Source organism: Melampsora larici-populina, assembly GCF_000204055.1.
Source record: "Melampsora larici-populina 98AG31 unplaced genomic scaffold MELLAscaffold_87, whole genome shotgun sequence".
NCBI lineage: Eukaryota > Fungi > Basidiomycota > Pucciniomycetes > Pucciniales > Melampsoraceae > Melampsora > Melampsora laricis-populina.
This window is the reverse complement of record NW_006768851.1, coordinates 129029-147593: the sequence shown is the minus strand read 5'-3', so window position 1 is coordinate 147593 and position 18565 is coordinate 129029. Positions and strand designations below refer to the sequence as shown.

Genomic DNA, 18565 nt, shown 5'->3' with positions numbered 1-18565 from the left:
CCTCAAAGTCCTCTCCAGGCATTTCTGATGGAAATGTGTTGCAAAACTGACAAAAACCCGCAAATTAACTATAGGGCGCGCCCCTACATATTTCAAAGCTTTGGGGTGCTACCAGGCGTGCCCGCGCCTGGGCCTGAGTTTTTTGCGCTTCTTGCGCCGCGCCCACAACATGATCTCTATGCCTCCAATACGGTGTATGTATACACTCATACCAACATATAAACATGACATGGGTTACATGTGTAATTTTTCCATGTCATGTTTGATCAAAATTCATCCCGAGCCAAAAACCGTACAACATGACTCATACTGACACACATCGACATAGATTTTTGATTTCCAACACCCGTGTTGTAACATGAGTCATGGCGGATGGTCTGATGGCCAACAAGGGTCATACCAACAAACAACATCACACCACATCACATCTCATAGCTTTACCCAATTTACCACCGGTACATAGGTTTCAATATATGCCTTTTGTTTATATCTCCACTGTTTTGCCGTATCTATTGGATTGTATTACTAGACTTTGGTCACATATCACAAAACAACATAAGCCATCTATTATCATAGTTCATATTACCACGACCCCCTCGGAAACATATTCCTTGAAGATGTCTAGTGTCTGCAAAAAATGCCACATCAACTTAGTCAAACAACAATACACCCAATTCAAAATGTATGGAGACTGCCTCAAGAAGCTTAGCAATGATGTACCACCTGCCACTAGCAATAGCAATCATCTGCCAAGTGCTTTCAGAAATCATGCATTTAATAATCACATATCAGTAGTAGACAAGAAGAAGGATTCACAGGCACTTCAGAACTGCTTTGCTGCAGCAAAATCACAGCAACGTCAAGGCCTCTCATGTCTGAATCAACCAGCTCTGTCTTTGTCTTCTGCTTGAAATCAACCAAAAACATCAGCCACTCAACCATCATACACTTTTACTGTGAAGTTGGCAATGTATCACCATGGCCGTATGAGTGAAACATTCTTTCCTCACCATGCAGCAAAAATCAAAATGTCAATCACTGGGGTTGAATCTGATCAGCTTCTTTGGATCAAAGCTTGCCGTCAAATCTTTGAACAGTTTTCTAATGAAATACAAGACATAAAGAACAAAATTCCAACATATCCACTCTTCTTCCAATCTGATTACTTCTATATCACATCAACTACTTGTCCTCCTGTTAAATCACAGTTGAAAAGATCAAAGAACATCTCAGTAATGCGCTTAATGGAATTGAGCTTATCTTTGAGGGTGATAAACACAACAAAGATTATCCTCCAACCAAAGAACAGCTGAAAAAAAGAAAGTAACTAGAAAAAAAAACACCCAAAAAAACAAACCTTCAACTTCTGAAGAATAACTTGATAGTGTTTCCAGCTCAGAGTCCTGTGCAAAAAAGCAAGTGAAGAAACCAAATTACAATGCACCAGCCTCTTCTTCAACCAAGATTTTGAATGATTCTAGCCCAGAAACTCTAGAACTACTAGCAACATTCTTACAATACAAGACCAACACCAGAAGAAACTATCTGTCTCAACCTCATGTCAAAATCAAAATTCTCAGGCCAATCTCATGGCTCTCTTACCTTCAAGTACCAAATCAAGTACATTCACATTGAACAACAGATCAACACACCTCATTCCAACTCTTAGACATAACATACCTATCTTACAAACTGACTACAACCACCAAACAAAATTCACCACTCAGAAAGGTTTGGAATTGCTTCTTACAGTAAACAATAATTCTCTTGGTTGTATTGATAACAATATGCCCACATTGACAAATGAGGAATCAATTGATGATAATTCCTACACTTTATATCTCTGTCTGTCTTACAAATGCTAATTACCACCTTGTCAGGTGCCTTATCCACATTCAACAATCTTGGTATCACAGAATTTGCCACACCTTTGATACCTCCCTCAACACCTTCTACACCAATCAAGCTTGTTCATGGACAAAAACAAAGTACCCAGGTTGGACGCCTGTCAATTTTAAATATCATGTATTTACTGATCAAGAGATTGGAAGAGGCTCTTGGCAAATATGTTATAATGCACTTGGTGAAATGAACAGAAATGTTTGCAAGATGGTTGCAAAGCAGCTCATAAGAAATGATGCTGTTGGAAAGGAACTTCTGCATTCATATACCCATACTCAGCAACTTTATATGGCTGTATCAAAGTGGTTGAAGAAATATCAGGCAGTGTGTGCTTCTTTGAAAGATAAACCACTCATAGATATTATAGCAAATTTACAGGTATGGTTGATTGATTGACTTATATATATCAAACAACTGAATTATATATTGTTTTTAGGTCGTCAACTCATTTGTGGCATAGAGTGGAAATCATGATGATCTTGATCCGAAGAATATCTGGTTTTTTGAAGAATCACTAGTTGATCCAGGTAAATTTCAGAAATACACTTCAAATGTATATTTCTGAACACAAAAAGTTGGAGATCCAATTCACCTATGCATTGCAGCCTTCACCCACTATGTTCACAAGATTACATCACATAAATGTTTGGTTGCTGATTTACAAGGATCTGGTCTATATTTGACGGACCCATTGATCCTTGATTCAAGGTGAGATAACATTTCCTTTTTTAACCAAATGATCATTAGAATAAACTCATGAATGGTTATGTTGTATTCTTTTAGGAATGCTTGGGTTGCTGAAACAAATACAGCAGAGCAGGGATTTGTCAACTTTGAGGACCAACATTGGTGTTATCCACTCTGTTGTCAATTAGGTCTTCCACTCCTGCCAAATCAATCATCTTCCCAAGATCATGAACAGAAGCACAATCACAGGGGCCAAAATAGATACTCACATACATGTGAGCGTTGTAGACTTTTTGGAATTCTCCAAAAAAGATTCATTTTCATTCAGATTGATTCAATTCACAATCTTGTTTGTGTTCAGGTGATCATCCTGTGGTTCTCATATTTTACTTGACATTTATTGAGAAGGCTCATTTCCATCTTGAATGAGCAATAACTGATTCCCAATGAGTACTCAGGATCAGCTCATGAGGCACTGAATACTCAGCAATTTCTTCAAAATGAAGATGAGCACATGAACTATACCTTCCTGAGGCTTCATTTTTCAGTGAAGAAGCCTGCCCAGGGGCGTCCCATTTGAGCTGCTCAGCAAATACTCAGTAGCATCCCCTGACTGGATCACTGATGGGCCGGACTTTTCTCAGACTTCCTTGCTAAGGAATGAATCCTGATAAAAGCGTCATCCCATCTGCTCATTGCTCAGCTAATCCTCAGTGATATCCCCGGATAAAGTTTTTCACACTGAGGGGCTGAGATCAACTGAGCAGCCCCTCAGCAAATACTCAGTGACATCCTTTGGATCCTTCTGATCCGGCCAGGAATGCCCCTGAGGACTAGCTGAGCAGGTCCTCATCCAATGAGCAGTGAAATCCTCCGGATCCTCCTGATCTCAGGGATGCCCCTGAGGAATAACTGAGCAGCCCCTCATCCAATGAGCAGTGAAATCCTCCGGATCCTCCTGATCTCAGGGATGCCCCTGAGGAATAACTGAGCAGCCCCTCATCCAATGAGCAGTGAAATCCTCCGGATCCTCCTGATCTCAGGGATGCCCCTGAGGACTAGCTGAGCAGGTCCTCATCCAATGAGCAGTGAAATCCTTCGGATCCTCCTGATCTCAGGGATGCCCCTGAGGAATAACTGAGCAGCTCAGTTGAACAAGCAGACGGGCCTCAGGCTTCATTCCGGAGCCATCAAGCTTGAGGCAAGCTTGGCGCTCTGTGATCCATCTGGGGGATACTTCAGAGACTTAGCTAAGGGAATACTCAGTTCAGCTCAGCCCCTAAGCTATACATTGGTGGCATCCCTTGGAGCTTACTGAACCAGGGAATGCCGCTCAGGATCAGCTGAGCAGATGGATCAGCCCTTCCTCAGACTTCTTTGCTCAGGAATAAATGCTGAGGAAGGCTTAGTTTGTCTGCTCAGTTCCTGATGATCACGTAATCAGCTGACAAACAGAAAGAAAAGGGAAACAAATGGGAAACAAATGGGAAACAAATTGGAAACAAATGGGAAACAAATGGGAACAAAACAGGAAAATTTCAACGCTCACATAGTTGTGAGCATCAATTTTTGCCCCTGTGAATAATGATTACATTGCTGAACATGTCAAAAACAGTGGTCAGCCTGATTTGAGTGAAAGTATGGCATCTTTGAATAACCTTCTTGAAGACAGAGATCAGGATGAATCACCACTATGAAATATAAATTTAGATCATTTATTGACCATTTTCTATAACTCATGATTTTACATTCTCTTCTTTGAGTATCTCCATTGTGCGTACAAACCAAACAAAGCTATGTTGCCTATCATCATTGTTCCTTTTTGATCTTTGACTCAAAAAATCACAGAAATGCAGTGTTCAAATCAAATTGTTCTAAACAGCATTTAGTCACAGAGTATTTCATTTTGAAAATTTGAAATTCAAAATGAACTTTTAAAACCAGTTCCCATCTAAAGTACCTTCTAAATCACCAACCCTTCCCACCTACCAACTCAAACATTTCATCTTTCACTTTTGGTTCTTTGGGTAAGTATTTCAACTCCTATCTTTGAAGTACTCACAATATCCAACTTAGAACTCTTTTGTCTTCAATCAATTCTACCTAAAACAATCTGCTTTGTTTTTGGATCAATTCTCAACTTGAATCAATAGGATTCAACCAAAATCAATTGGTTTTTCAAATCAATTCAATGAAAACAACTCATTTTCCTTCAAATTGACCAAAACAAATTGTTTACATTTGATTAAATTAAAATCAATTGTTCTTTCCATTTGATTCAACAAAAACAAACTGTTTCCCTTCAAATCAACCAAAACAAATTGTTTTTGTTGAATCAAACCAAAACCAATCATTTTGTTAGATTGATTCAACAAAAACAAATCATTTCCCTTTGAAAGGACCAAAACGATTTGCTTCCATGTGATTAAACCAAAATTGATTGTCTCACCAACTCTTTGTCCAATTCAATCAAATTAGATTCATCTTAAACCAAAACTTTCATTCAAATTAGATTCAGTTTAACTCAAAACTATCAATCTCAATTTCTTCAAATTGATTGGACTAATCACCATGCCAGTTTTCGAGTGGCTTGTCGACCAGCACACTCGAAGACTTTTGATAGCCTATCTTTTGTCTTTTGTTTTTATACAGAATGATGAGAAATTAGTAAGGGCGTTCAACCCCTGTCTTCTGATTTCAGTCAAGATCAGACCTTTGAATCTAACTCGTCGTTTACCGGCTTTTCCTGCTTGCCACACGCAAAGGCCACTTGAGGAGGTCTTTGTCCATTCAGAATATAACAAAGTCCATTCATTCAATGGTCTCTTCTTGTTTAAAGCAGATGACTGTCAGTTTGTACAAATTCAAAGAGATAGATCTCTTGATCCCAATTGAGCTCATCCTTCTGTCTCGTACGCCTAGTTCCAAAATGGGTGGGTCTTGTTACTTCGTTGAAGTTGAATGAAGTACAACAATTAATCGTATTTTCATTCATTTCTTTTTCCGTTTCAGCACCACGAAATTCACACTATTGGAAAAGAGGTGCGCCGGCAAAGTCAATCAAGGCTTTGAACTCCTCAGTTTCAGACAGTCTGCCTAAATCAAACGCAGCCATCAGCACGTGCATCGCTACTTTCACAAGGAATTTACTCTGCTACAATCCTGTTACAAAGTCTTATCCTTTGAAGCCGACTTCTCAAGAGCTTGACCAGCTACAGATTGTTGATCAACAGAAAATATTTGACGATCAGGGTGTATTCATGGCCGACATGATTGAGACCGGCAGTGTAAATTTAGATCGTTCTATAGCTGTATTTGCGGCCGATTTGAAGACTTATGGTATTTATCGACCGACCTTTGATTGGACTGCACCGGATCATAGCCAGTGGAATCGGACTATGGCCACATTCATTTCAAAACATTGGTTATATTCATATAAGCAGGGTTTATTCAACCCCAAACCTGTCAACCCAACACACTGCACCCAAGCCAACTGTATGGGTCTGATACTTCGTTGGGTGCGAGGTCGTACCGAGGAGATTCGAACAGGTGGTCGCTCTCACAAGAAAGTTTTAAACAAGGAGAAGGCGCGTAAGAAGAGAATGGTAGGTCTTCCACTTTCTTTCCGTCTGCTTGAACATCAGCCTCACAGATGATTCGGTATCCCATCCACCAGCTCTTTCAGTATCGACGCGAGTCCCTTTGTCGTTTGCTTGGAACCGACGATTCTGATGATTGCAAACTAATGCCTGACCCAGACTGCTGCTCTGAAACGGACTGGCAACCAGAAGACATTCAATACAAGTCGATTGGGTTGAAATGGCGAAGCAGGCAGTACACTCACATTCTACATCAGCTCGACCGCCTCTCCTTCAAATACAAGGAGTCTGTCTCTAGTACACTTCTAGCGCGGCGAAGGTTTGACCAATGTCGGGTCGAAGCATCTGAAGTCAACCAGCAAGCACCAGTTTGCTGTGGGCTTCCAGAAAACTGCTACGAACAAGTGTTTCTTGCAAATCTCACACCTGAAGCAAGGGCGGCGTTAAGAATCAAGCCAGCTTCAAATCTTCTCAACGAATTGCCTTCACAGATAATAATATCACTCCAATAAATTGTTCTAAAGTTTTCACGAGTTTTTTTCTCTGTGCTGTTCTGTGTATATATTTTCTTTTTGCATGAAACTATTAGCAAGTCCTCATATTACAATACAAATAGATGAGTTTGATGGCTGCAAAGGATCTCCCATGAAAGTATCCTGTGCGAGCTTTGAATGTTTGTAAGCCCATAACAGTCGAATAATATTCATAATCCATGTTATAAGTTGCATGTAAGGAGAACCTTCAAAATCGAAAATCCAACAATCAATCTTACCTGACTTACACAAGTTTAGTGGAGACGATACAGGTGGGGTGAAAAGAACTAACAGTGAGACAGCAGAGGGAGTTGATGATCACAAGCGTCTGGAAAGTAAACGACAATAGCCTTCTTACCCAAAGCGACTCGATTCCATGTATATACAATGAGTCCATTGAAGTGTAACATATTCAAAGAACAAGCGAGACAAAGTATTTGTGGGGTAAGGCGTGATACATGTGTTAGCCAATTGATGATGACCAGGCATACTAGCTTAAGTCGGTTTTGGATCTAGATCTGTATATGTAGATGCCATCTCCGAGATTCCCTATATTAACGATGAAAAGTGTCAGTATCAGATTAAAAGTGCAGAAATGTTAGTGCTTACCAAACTTCGCAAGCTAATCAGATTTACAGTGGGGGCTGGGATGTTCATTGCTCCAGCATCGTTCTCAACCAGAGCACTGTGGCCAAAAAGGTCATCAAGTGCAATGACACGTAATGGAAGTGGTTGGCGGTACATAACCCTGGCTTTTAAGTATGGGTACGAGTGATACGGGCTCTTTGACTCGTCCAAATGCGTGAGTGGGCGGAAGGGCCGAATGACAAATAGAGGACCTGGATGAGAGTCCACACGTAAAATGTGGACTATTTCACCAAATGTAGTATTACCTTGGTCTTTGAACTCGATTCGACTATTTCCTATGTGCCGTTTAGATATTGTGAATGATTTCCCTGCGTGTTGCCAAAGCGAAGTGCTCTCAGTCTTTGAATACCCCAGGATACCCAATCGAGTTAAGAGTAGACTTAGAGCTTGAGAGCATTCGGGAGAGATTGAATGTGCTGTCCATTTGGGCCGATTTGCATGAAATAGAGTATGCACACCTATGGTCTCAGCATATTTAGAGGGAATGTTGTTGCAAAGATTTGAAAACAATGCCTTAGAGGTGTGTCGCCGGATCATTGTCTGCCCAACAATGCCTATGATGTTCAAAAAATAAAAATGGTCAGAAGTCAGCAGAAAACTTAGTAAAACACAAGACATACTTTGATGTTTGTTTTTCGGAGTTTTAACCAGGGTCCCAATTGTACGTTCTCCAAACCATGACGCAGTGTAAGAAGGGGGACCATAACGTCGGATTTGCTCCGGCAGATGTTGAGCATAATGTATATTGGGTTTGGATTTGATGGTTGGCCATCCAGCTTGAAGGTGGGTGCGATACTCGACAAGAAGTCTTGAGAGTGACTGAAGGTCTTGTTTGTGCAGAGATCGTGATATGGCTATGTTGAGGATTTGGGTGGCAAGTGTAAAGGCCGTGTGAATTCTCCTTGACGCGCTATTTGGTTCAGAATTGTGAAGATATGGAATCAATGAAAGTACTACATATATCGTGTACATTGTTAGCCACTCTGCAGCTTTGGGAGTGCCACATTGAGCCATGCCAATTTTTTTGGGAACACGGGTCAACCATGACGGAACATGTGTGGCTGTGATACATTTGTGAAGGATTCTGAGCTCGTGGGGAGTGAGTGCTGGGCCAGCAGGATGCCCCGTGATTGTTTCATTGGATACAACAGAATTGGAAGATTCGGAAGAGTGTTGAGATGAGTCATTGGAGCTCTGGGTAGAGCTCTTTGATTTTGCTTGGCGAGGGTAATGTGTACGATCCAAAAGACTAGAAGGAAGACTAGAAGGTTGATCCAATATTGAGTCCGAGGAAGGAATCGATGACACTGTACCATCTTCCATTGGCTTGTCATCATCAGATGGAGAGGGATCATCGGAGTATTCACCACGAAGATCTCGTTGATCTTGTTCATTTTGCAAACTCTTTCCGGCAGCGCCAATTTGCAGATAAGTGGTGGACAGATCTCTGAGCAGACCCAGTACAAGGCAGTGCATGATATCGATGGTTGGGAAGTTGATCGGATGCCAGTAAGGTAATTCGGAAAAAATGGTGTATCGGACTCCATCTTCTTTCAAGAGTTCTTGACGCTTCTTGGCAGTAGGAGCATTGCTCCAATTCTGAACTTGAATATTATGAGAGCGAGGATTTCTACATTTAAAAGTATTTGGGTTGACTATGTCAATATCCTCAAGAGTTATGTAGCAAATCGAACAAAAATTTGTTGAATTGTGTGAAGAAAATCCTGAAATCTTCTTCATCGCTGGTACATCGGCTATGAGAGGCCATAATGCCACCCGGATTGTTCGACCTTGAGGGTTCAATGCTGTCTCAGTGAAAAAGATACCACTTGAAAGTGTTTGAAGTTCTTTCAGAAGCGGGGAGAGGCAATGTTTCATTCGCTCGGAAGTGGGTTCACGAGGTCCGGGGGTGATGCCGTAGATAAACAAATTCTGATGTTGATATCGAATGTTTGGAGGTAGATTGAAGCAGACCATGAGCATGATACCTACTGAAACATTACGAACTGAGTTCTTTCCATACGGATTGAACCAATCACAGAAAAAACCAAATACGAGATTTCCCGAGGTTTTTGTGTAGACCTTTCCATCTAATTTGAAAGTTTTCCACATGGTCCCATGCCATATGTCGGTCATGCGTCCATCTGAGAGTGGTTTGGCTGATATCGAAGCTTCAAGACTTTGTTCAAAAGTGTCAAAAGAAAGCATCCGAGCAAGCCATTTTGTAAAACTCTGGTGGTAAAAGATACGGCGAGGTTTCATCTTGGTTGGATCGGATAAATTTGGCCTGTAGAGGGAGGCATTGCAGATGATTTTTGGCTTGGTAGAAGTTTTTGACGGAAAGCGTTTTTCGGTGCAACGACTTGGTGTTAAGCCCGTAGAATTTGTTTTGCCATACATTGCAAAGCAAACTCGACATGATATCAATTCATCTAATGGGACAAAGAGGTGAAAGCACTTGATAGTTTTTTCAATAGTAAGTGGAATTTCTTTCCACACTTCCCTCGAGTTTGTTGATTTTGACGCAAGTGCTGTTTTGACTTTCAAGCGTTCCATCGCCAACATTTTTCGACAACTCTTTTCGCTCTTGTTGTGGTTGAGATAGTCGTCAATCACATGGAACATGGATTGGGTACTTGAAACCCTTTGGAAGAGAGTTCGAGGAATTCGGAAAGGTGCAGTTGCAAATGTAACCATCGGGGCATATTCAAACGTAGATTGATGTCCAATACGAGGATGTTTGGGCCGTGGGTTGTTTGATGAAGTGTGGTCTGATTCATCATCACCTCTTCTTCGTTTGTTGCTGGAAATTTGGTCCATATCAAGGGTACTAGATAGTTGAACCCGAGGGTGTGAGGCTCCTTCACCCAAGGTGGTTGAAGATAGAGAGTCAAGCGGATTCTGGGATGATGTCGCTATTGGCGGTAGAGATCTCTCGGTTTCAGGTAAAGCTTGAGGAATTACTTTTTTTTGTTTTGTGAGATGATGTTTGTAGTTTGTTCGATGGAACAGGCGACCATTGTGCGTCTGGCCATCTCGTTGGAATAGTTCATTCACACATCCAAGTTGTGTACAAGAACAGCATATATGATTTGGACCAAACCACATCATTGATTTGAGATCGTACCTATTAATGAGATAATAGGATTATGGATAGTCAGATGAAAATATGATGTTTTCAAACATGCCATTAGTGGACAAACTCACCACTAGTTCACCAGTCTTACACTCAATCTACCTCATCCAGAAGGGTTGGCCAGGGGTGAGTATGCGTTTGAGGTGGTAAAAGTGATCAAATTCAAAAGAACCGAATTGATCAAGCCCTTTGGGTAAAGGGTTAGTTTGGAACTATAACAGCCAAATTTAGTAAGTCTTACAAATAAAATCTGCTGGCTCGGTCCTTTGAATGGCCAGAGCACACCGGATAGTTGCAGTATGACACGTTGGATCTTTACCACAGATTCACACAAACTTCTCATGTGAACTTTGGGTTTGACATCAGAGCTGAGTGTGGAAGATGTGCTCATGACATGTGGAATAATATAGAATTCTGTGAGGGCTTCAAAGTAAACCTTAGTATAGTGGACAAGAATCACCATGTATATATTGAATCCCATCAGACATAGCACCAATAAAGCATGAAGTATATACACATGAAATAACAGCAAGGAGCGTAGGAGATAGCACCAATAAGCCATGAAATATATACAAAAGAAATAAAATGAAAATGGTTAGTAAATTTCATTGAGAGCCCAGATGAGTTGGAACATGATGTAGCTTCGGGCACTAGAGCTCAACAAGCCACATATTTAACATGTTACATTGGAAGTGAGAGGAGTGGGAGAAAATTCAACAAACAATATACAAAGAAAAGAAAAACCAGCACAGCAGAACAGAAAGAGTGTATTTTTTTATGAAGAAGTTGATTGATGTGAAGCAAGGTTTTCAATGAGCTTTTCAATTGATTTGGTAATGTCAATAGTCTCTTCTGTTTGTAAGTCCAAGTGTCTGATTGCAACCCCAGACATAGAACTCATCCAGGTAGGTGAGATCAGAGAGCGTTGGAAACGTTTTGGAGGGAACATATCCGTGTCGGGTGTTGTTGAATAAGGACCACGATCCGTTAAATGACGTGCAGAACGTTTAGCCGCAGCAATGACCTCACGAGACACAATAGTTTGATCAATCAAACTGATGAAATTGTCCAACTCGGCACTGCGCCAGGCTAACCGAACCTTGCTAGAGCCTCCAGAGCTGCCTAGTTCATCTTCCGAATGAACTTCACGTGGTGTTAACATCTTCACCTGACTGGAACTCTCACCAAACATTTCAGTTGCAACAGATAATCGAGCTTTGTGGATCTGAATTAAATTAAGAGTATGTGTTAGTTTATGAAGAAATCTTGTCCTTACAAACAGGTGACTTACAGCAGCTTTTGCTTTTCTACGTTTTACTACCTTCTTGGCATGGGCCTTGTCAATTTTGAGTTTTTCACGACCTTCAGCTGTAGTCATTAAAATATTTTGTTTGCATTGATCTCCGTATTGTTTTTTCTTGTTGGTAAACCATCGTCGAAGAAGCTCCTCTCGGTTTCCGGATGTGTTGTCCGATGATATGATAGAATATGAGCGTGCTCCGCTGGCATTGAAACATTTGAGCCATTGTTCAATGATGATGGATGACATGGTTGAATTCCAAGGGGTGTCGTATCCTGCCCTCCAGTCAAACGTACAACGAGTGAAACCTGCCAGAGCCAAAGCCGCCTCGCATTTGGTTCCCCAGCTGTGTGAGTATTTGTAGGAAGAAGAGAGGTCCATTCGCGAGAGAAATTTGACAGGCATGAGTTTATGTTTGTTACGTGCGCGTTCTGCAGCATCTCGTTTGACAGTACGGACTTGCTTCCTATTCGGCTTGAAGCCTTGTGGTTTGCTTGCAATATAAGCTCGCATTGCCTTCTTGATCTTTGAATCAATGAACTCTTCTCGGTCGTTTTGACGATTGACCCATTCGTTCATCTCTTCTACAGTCGGAGCGAGAGGAAGTGATGGGTCTACAGTGTTCTGTTCAAGTTGTCCTGAGCGTGACTTCCGAGAGATACCCATCAACATTCGAACGCATTCGTAGATTGCTTGAGAGATTTGAGACGCCGCATTTGGAACATTTGGGGCATCAGCAATCTCTGCCATCATTGCATTGCGGTGGCGTGCTTCGGTAGCTTCTTGACGCATCGCTGCTTTCTGGCGTTTGCGCCCTTGAGTTTCTTCAAATTCAAGCTCGCCATCTATGAGACCATATTAAAGCAGAAGAATTATGTACACTGGAAACTTTCCAAGTGATAGAGTGAAAAAGAAAAGATCAAACAAAGAACGTACCAGAGCTGTCATATTCATATTCATCATCTGGACTTTCATCGTCATCTGAAAAGAGAGATCGCGATCAATACAACTACTTGGAGCTTGAAAGGAAGAAACTCTAACACACCTCCCATAGCTTGATTATCTTCTCGCCTTCTTTTATTTGCGGGACCAGATTGAGTGTTTGCACCCGAAGCATGTGTGTTTGTAGGAGCACTCATTGTGTTTGATCTGGATTGTGTAGCAGTCAGTAAGGCTCAAAGATTGTAGCTTTTTGAGACATAATAACGTTAATAAAACAAACCTCACCAGAGTATGATTTGTAACGAGAAAACCACAGGTAACTAATAGTCTTTGTTTGAATAAGCAGAGCAATTGTTCTAAAGAGAGAAGAATACCCAAAACGACTGAAATCAGTGAGATGAAACAGAAAACAGAGGAAAAATTGAATGATGCTCTTAAAGTGACACACCAGACTAGGGGAAAAAGAGAGACAGGATGGATTGGAAGGAGATTGGATCGAAAATTCAAAGACGGTGATCTCAAAAAGCACAAAAGGCGAGGAAAAGACATGTCATGAAATTACAAGACCACGTTCTAGCGTGTACAAAGGGTACTACTCTTGGCTCCAGTGAGACAATACTGGTATTTTTACGAGTTTTGTTTGGCTGTTTGAAGATTGAGGTCTGTGCCTACATTTTGCTGGGTACAAAGGAATCTTGTCCACCCAAAATCAACGGGAATGGAGTGGTACGGGCCTCCAACACTGGTGACAAAGGCATGAGATTGGCAAAGACTTTCGTAAGTGTTTTGAGGGGTCTTCTGTAAGACCGCTGTGTGTGCTGGTCGACGAGCCGCCGGGAAACTGGCACGGTGAATTGAAATTTAGATTCATTGATTTAAAACATGATAATGATGAGAGCTGAAACTTTCTTCTTTATTGCATGATGGTCAGATACCAGTCCACGCAGAAGTCTCACAGGCCAATTTGATAGAGGATGGAATTGTATCTTGCATGTTCATTCTTCACTTTGAGAATGCGGATTTCAATGCTTGTTCCTTGGTCATCTCACCGTGAATACAAACAAATGCAGAGTGACTGGCTGCCATCTTTCCGGTCTCAGTACCTCAATCAGTATAAAGATACTGTGGTGCACCACCATACTTTTTCACACATCGAAGATGGTAAATTTTGATATGATGGGGGTCACTATTAGTGACATGTATGAAGAGACTCGGGATTTGGCAAGACCAAGCATCAATGAAGCCATATATCCTAATACCCCACTTCTGGAGCTTGTCATGACCGTCTGCTGACCATATATGATTTCGAACTGGACATTTGAAATTACAGTGAACTAGGATTGCTCTTTGGCAATGTGAGACTCCTTCCTAATCAATTTGCCGTAACAATTGTGCAAGACGGTCTCTGTTTGTTTGTAAAAAGTTAAGTATGCATCATGTTGAAGATATGACACAGTGAAGATCAGACCTATGGATATGGACATTGTGTTCCTGTAGTAAAATGTTTTTGATAGAAAAAATACCAGCTTCTTCTTCATTTTCTGACTGGATCTTGGTAATGAGCTGACCTATGTCTTCTTCTGTGTACTTTCCTTTGTTGATATCATCAACCTTACGGGTTAAGTTCATTTCTTTTCAATTACAAGCTAAGGTGTATTGGCTGATTATAATATTATCCTCATTCTTCAAGCATATGAGTATCTCCTTGCTTGATTTGCCTTCATGGGGGTGTGTGCTGATGGTATATGTCTTTCAAGCTGATCCTTGCAAACGGGCGGCTTGGTGTTGTTGTGATCCAAAAGTTTACAATGTTGATTGATTATTCTCTCAGTCATTGTTATTCCTTCTTTCACAAGGTTATCTTGTATTTCTTGTATGGTGAGTCTGTTGTTGAAACCATTTTCCAGTACTGTGTTGATGATAGCTATGTTGTTTTGTTTTGGCATTATTTGCGGAAGAGCAAGACAAAGGAAGAAGAATGCAGGTGGATTGTCAAATAAAGATAGTTGACTGTAGAGCTAGGATTGAGTGATTAATTTTTTTTGAACTCTTGATTGCAGAAAAATGCATCAAAAATTGGATAGTTTGAATGTAATATTTTTAGAGAGATTTGCATTTGGTGTCATGTTGTGTTGGTATGACACTTCCCAGATGGTATGATGTACGAGATGACTCATGTTACAACATAGGATTTGGAAAACAAAAATCCATGTCAATGTGTATCAGTATGAGTCCTAGCTTAACACAAGCCCCTCCCCCGCAGACTGTGGAGGGGGGGCTTGCAACTTATCAGTGATTTTTGGCTTGATACCAAATTGACTTTGGCGGGGGCTATCTCCAGCGTCCATTTTCGCCCCCTCAGACAAAATAAACCTTCCATCATGCCTATATGAAGTTTATAGAAGCATGTTTTTATGACCTTTTGCTCTACTCAGAATTTCTATAGCTATTGTAGAAGCAGTTATATCCTCAGTTGACAAAAAACCAAAAATTAAAAATTGAGATTTTGGTAACTGAGACTGCTGCGATTACAGTCACTTTACACACATGAGTCTCGATTTCTCTCTGCTAACCCATAAGCTCTCTGTCATCCTTGTCAGAGACAGAGAGAAGCATCCGCAGTCCTCCAATTTTGGCTCGAAAACTTGCGACTCTTCACTTTCACCTCAAGCAGATATCTTCTTATCAAGGCAAGTATATAGTGAGGGCTATTATGTACAAGATGCATCTGCAAAGGACAGCGTGTTCAGTGAATTTCAGATTGGTATCAAGCCAAAAAATCGTGTAAGTTGTAAGTCCCTCCTCCGCAACCTCTGGGGGACGCACGCGGTTTGAGGAGGTACTTAGTTAAGTTAGGTATGAGTCATGTTGTATGGTTTTTTGGCTTGGGGATGAATTCTGACTAAACATGACATGGAAAAATTACATGTTTATATGTTGGTATGAGTCTATACGTACACCGTACTGCAAAGAGCCTTTTGAGAGGGGTTTGATGTAGAAGAGAAAGGCAAACACCGTCAAGCTGTGCATCCATAGAAGACCTACCTATACAGATGATTTGAGATCCAGCCAGTGCCACAACTGAAGATCAGACTGGAACAAGGTGGTTCTCAACACAGTGGAAAAGCAAGATTGGTAGAACCACATTGAGTAAGACCATGTTTTAGATAAATGAGTCAAAAATGAATGACTCTTTAGAGCTGGTTGATAGGAAAATTGATGATATCCATGAGGGAGAGCCAGTCACACATATGCTTCACCATATGGGTCCTTGTCACTCAAATTTTCTGGGTCTGAGATGTCTTCGATCATGTATGTGACCCATGCCGAATGCAAAACCCATGCATATCACGCTTGCTGGTATAAAGCTTCTCAACACACGAGTATGGGTGATCCGACTTGTGGGGCCAACACCTTCATACGTGAGAGTAATTATGCACTAGGGAGGAAAATGGCTGAATACCCAGAGAATTCGAGAAGACTCTTTGCAGCCAATGTCAGTTACATAGGCGGTGTAGCAGAAGTACATCATACTTTGTTGATGATAAGTATGCACGCTGGCAATCATAGGCTGCGCCGTCAATACTCCATGCCCCTCGATCAGATGTTCCGCCATGGTAAACTGGTTTCTTGATGAACATTGCAGCGCTGTGCTCATCGTTTTGGCTGGAAACGAAGAGTTGAGGAAAGTGTTCATATGGATTGGTCACGACTCGAGAATAAAAACTATGTGCTTCATCTATTTGCTTGGATGAACTTCGTATTGAAATGATCTAAGCTGACACACCAAGAAGTAATGAGGTAGACATGAATGAAAAAGATGAACTTGAAGATGCGAGTTTTAAACGATGCGCCACATATCGACTTTTGATCACTATTAGCATTTACCCCTCGATCAATTATCATGCAAAAGGTAATTCACATCATCATGGCATGGCGATAATTACAAAGGTACAAAACTTTGAAGTTGTACTTTTTCTCTAACCTTTCTCTTCGCAGTCCAACACATACTCTCATCTTCTTCGTTCGTCTCTACATCCCCTTCACCTTATCACATCGCCCAGATTAATACCTCCGATCAACCAGATGAAGTTTGGTAAAACATACGATCAAACTATCAGATCAGGTCCTAAGCAATGGACTCAATCTGCGATAGGTTACAAAGCGGTATCTAGAAGTTTTCCTTTATCTTTCTGTACCTCGACCACTTCTAGAATCGATGTTGACCTTGATGACCATTGATTCGTGCATATATAGCTGAAAAAGCTCATCAGACTCCTTTCAGAAGAACTTCAAGCATCGGGTCTCACTAGATCCGTTCTTACCACTTTACTCGATTCCTCGGATCTTGCCGCCATCAATGACCCTGATCAAGCTCGGGTAAGGCTTCGCACTGAACACGCATACATGTACACAGCCCCTAATGTATGCCTTGCTTTTGTAATAGACCACTTTACCATTTCAGATTCACTCACTGGTCATCTCAACAAACAAAACCACATCTTCAACATTTCACCCTGTCTGTCTTCAAATTGGCACTCGTAAGGCTCAATGGGTCAATGTCTTGAAAGCTTCTTATGAGCTAGACGGTCAGTCAATTCTCAACATTCTAATTTGCTTTTGATTCACACAGTTCTTTACTCAAAAGCCTCATTGTGTCTACTTAGTCCCTTCCGATGATCAACATTCGTTGGTAGCGCTCATTAGACTTACGATTGAACCAATCGAGGAATCGTCCCCAATTGAATCTATCAACAAGACACAATCAATCCAAGAAGAAGTGGCGATTTCAAGTAATAAGCAAACCTCAAAAGAAACTCAACTTTTGATTCCACTTGAACACGATGGAAGGTTTTTCAAAGAATTACAATCAGCTTTAATCTTAATTGAAAGCTTTTATAAATCTGAACATGAATCTTTATCGAAACATTTACAAACTTTTTATCATAAACTTTCAAAAACCGTCAACTCTTCAACCAGAACTGGAATTCGTACACTTTATCAATGGAGACCTATAATTTCATTATATTATCAACTCCAAATTTTTAATCATTGTCAAGGTATTGAAGAAAGATGGGAAAAGTTTATTGAAAGTGGAATAAGGGAAAAAGCTGATCAAGATCTTGAGATTTTTATTGATTTGAATCATAGATTGATCGAGTTGAAGAAGTACTCTGAAATGAATTCCGAAGCGATTAGGAAACTACTAAAGAAACATTCAAAACGGACTTCTTTACCAAATGTGACTCAATTTTTCAATTTATCATCTCAAGTAGGAGGCAACGATCAGGATATGATTAGAGTCTTAAGTGAAAGACTTGTAGAAGTGGTACCGATCTTAGAAAACTATGAGTGTCCTATTTGTAGAGAAATTGCTTATAAGCCTGTGAAGATGAATTGCGGTCATAGGTTCTGTGTAAGATGTTTAGTAAAATTGCAGAAGAGTTCTGAGGATCGATGCCCGGTATGTAGGCAATGTGTTGTTTTGGATACCACACCTCGTATGTCTTCCTTGCTATAAATTCTTTTGCCTTTTTGTTATGTCCCGCCAGACACATGAGCTGATCAATTTTTTGTGTAATCGTGTTGTTAGGTGCCTTGGAACTTCAAACAAAAGTTTACATGGAACGTTGGTTTCCCAAAGAAATCAAACTAAAAACTAAAGATGATGCAAGAGAACTTGCAATCGAAGAATTAAATGAACTTGGATTACCGGTTTTGAGGAGTGGCTGTTTGATTAGTTGAATTTGCAGTGTCCTTCATAAGGTCAAAGGAAACTCTATACTTGTTTTTGGGCTCATCATCATCGACCAGCGTA

General features: G+C 40.7%; 4 protein-coding genes across 4 annotated transcripts; 2 read left to right on the top strand and 2 right to left on the bottom strand.

Annotated features, from left to right (window-relative positions):
- Nucleotides 1–5518: 5518 nt before the first annotated feature.
- MELLADRAFT_69315 (uncharacterized protein) lies at nucleotides 5519–6700 on the top strand (the record flags this gene model as incomplete). The annotated part of the gene is made up of 3 exons (XM_007418217.1): nucleotides 5519–5522; nucleotides 5602–6194; nucleotides 6242–6700. The coding sequence occupies 3 exons, from the start codon at nucleotides 5519–5521 to the stop codon at nucleotides 6698–6700; spliced, it is 1056 nt and encodes a 351-aa protein (XP_007418279.1).
- A 516-nt stretch (nucleotides 6701–7216) lies between these two features.
- On the bottom strand, nucleotides 7217–8141 carry MELLADRAFT_113545 (uncharacterized protein; the record flags this gene model as incomplete). The annotated part of the gene is made up of 3 exons (XM_007418251.1): nucleotides 7217–7270; nucleotides 7331–7923; nucleotides 8018–8141. 3 exons carry the CDS (start codon nucleotides 8139–8141, stop codon nucleotides 7217–7219), a joined length of 771 nt encoding a protein of 256 aa, XP_007418313.1.
- Nucleotides 8142–11280: 3139 nt separating this feature from the next.
- Nucleotides 11281–13505, bottom strand: MELLADRAFT_95688 (uncharacterized protein; the record flags this gene model as incomplete). The annotated part of the gene is made up of 8 exons (XM_007418241.1): nucleotides 11281–11730; nucleotides 11797–12650; nucleotides 12742–12786; nucleotides 12851–12979; nucleotides 13033–13130; nucleotides 13196–13199; nucleotides 13310–13365; nucleotides 13420–13505. The coding sequence occupies 8 exons, from the start codon at nucleotides 13503–13505 to the stop codon at nucleotides 11281–11283; spliced, it is 1722 nt and encodes a 573-aa protein (XP_007418303.1).
- A 3328-nt stretch (nucleotides 13506–16833) lies between these two features.
- On the top strand, nucleotides 16834–18492 carry MELLADRAFT_95687 (uncharacterized protein; the record flags this gene model as incomplete). The annotated part of the gene is made up of 5 exons (XM_007418240.1): nucleotides 16834–16914; nucleotides 17005–17127; nucleotides 17195–17336; nucleotides 17415–18248; nucleotides 18341–18492. 5 exons carry the CDS (start codon nucleotides 16834–16836, stop codon nucleotides 18490–18492), a joined length of 1332 nt encoding a protein of 443 aa, XP_007418302.1.
- Between the last annotated feature and the right edge of the window lie 73 nt (nucleotides 18493–18565).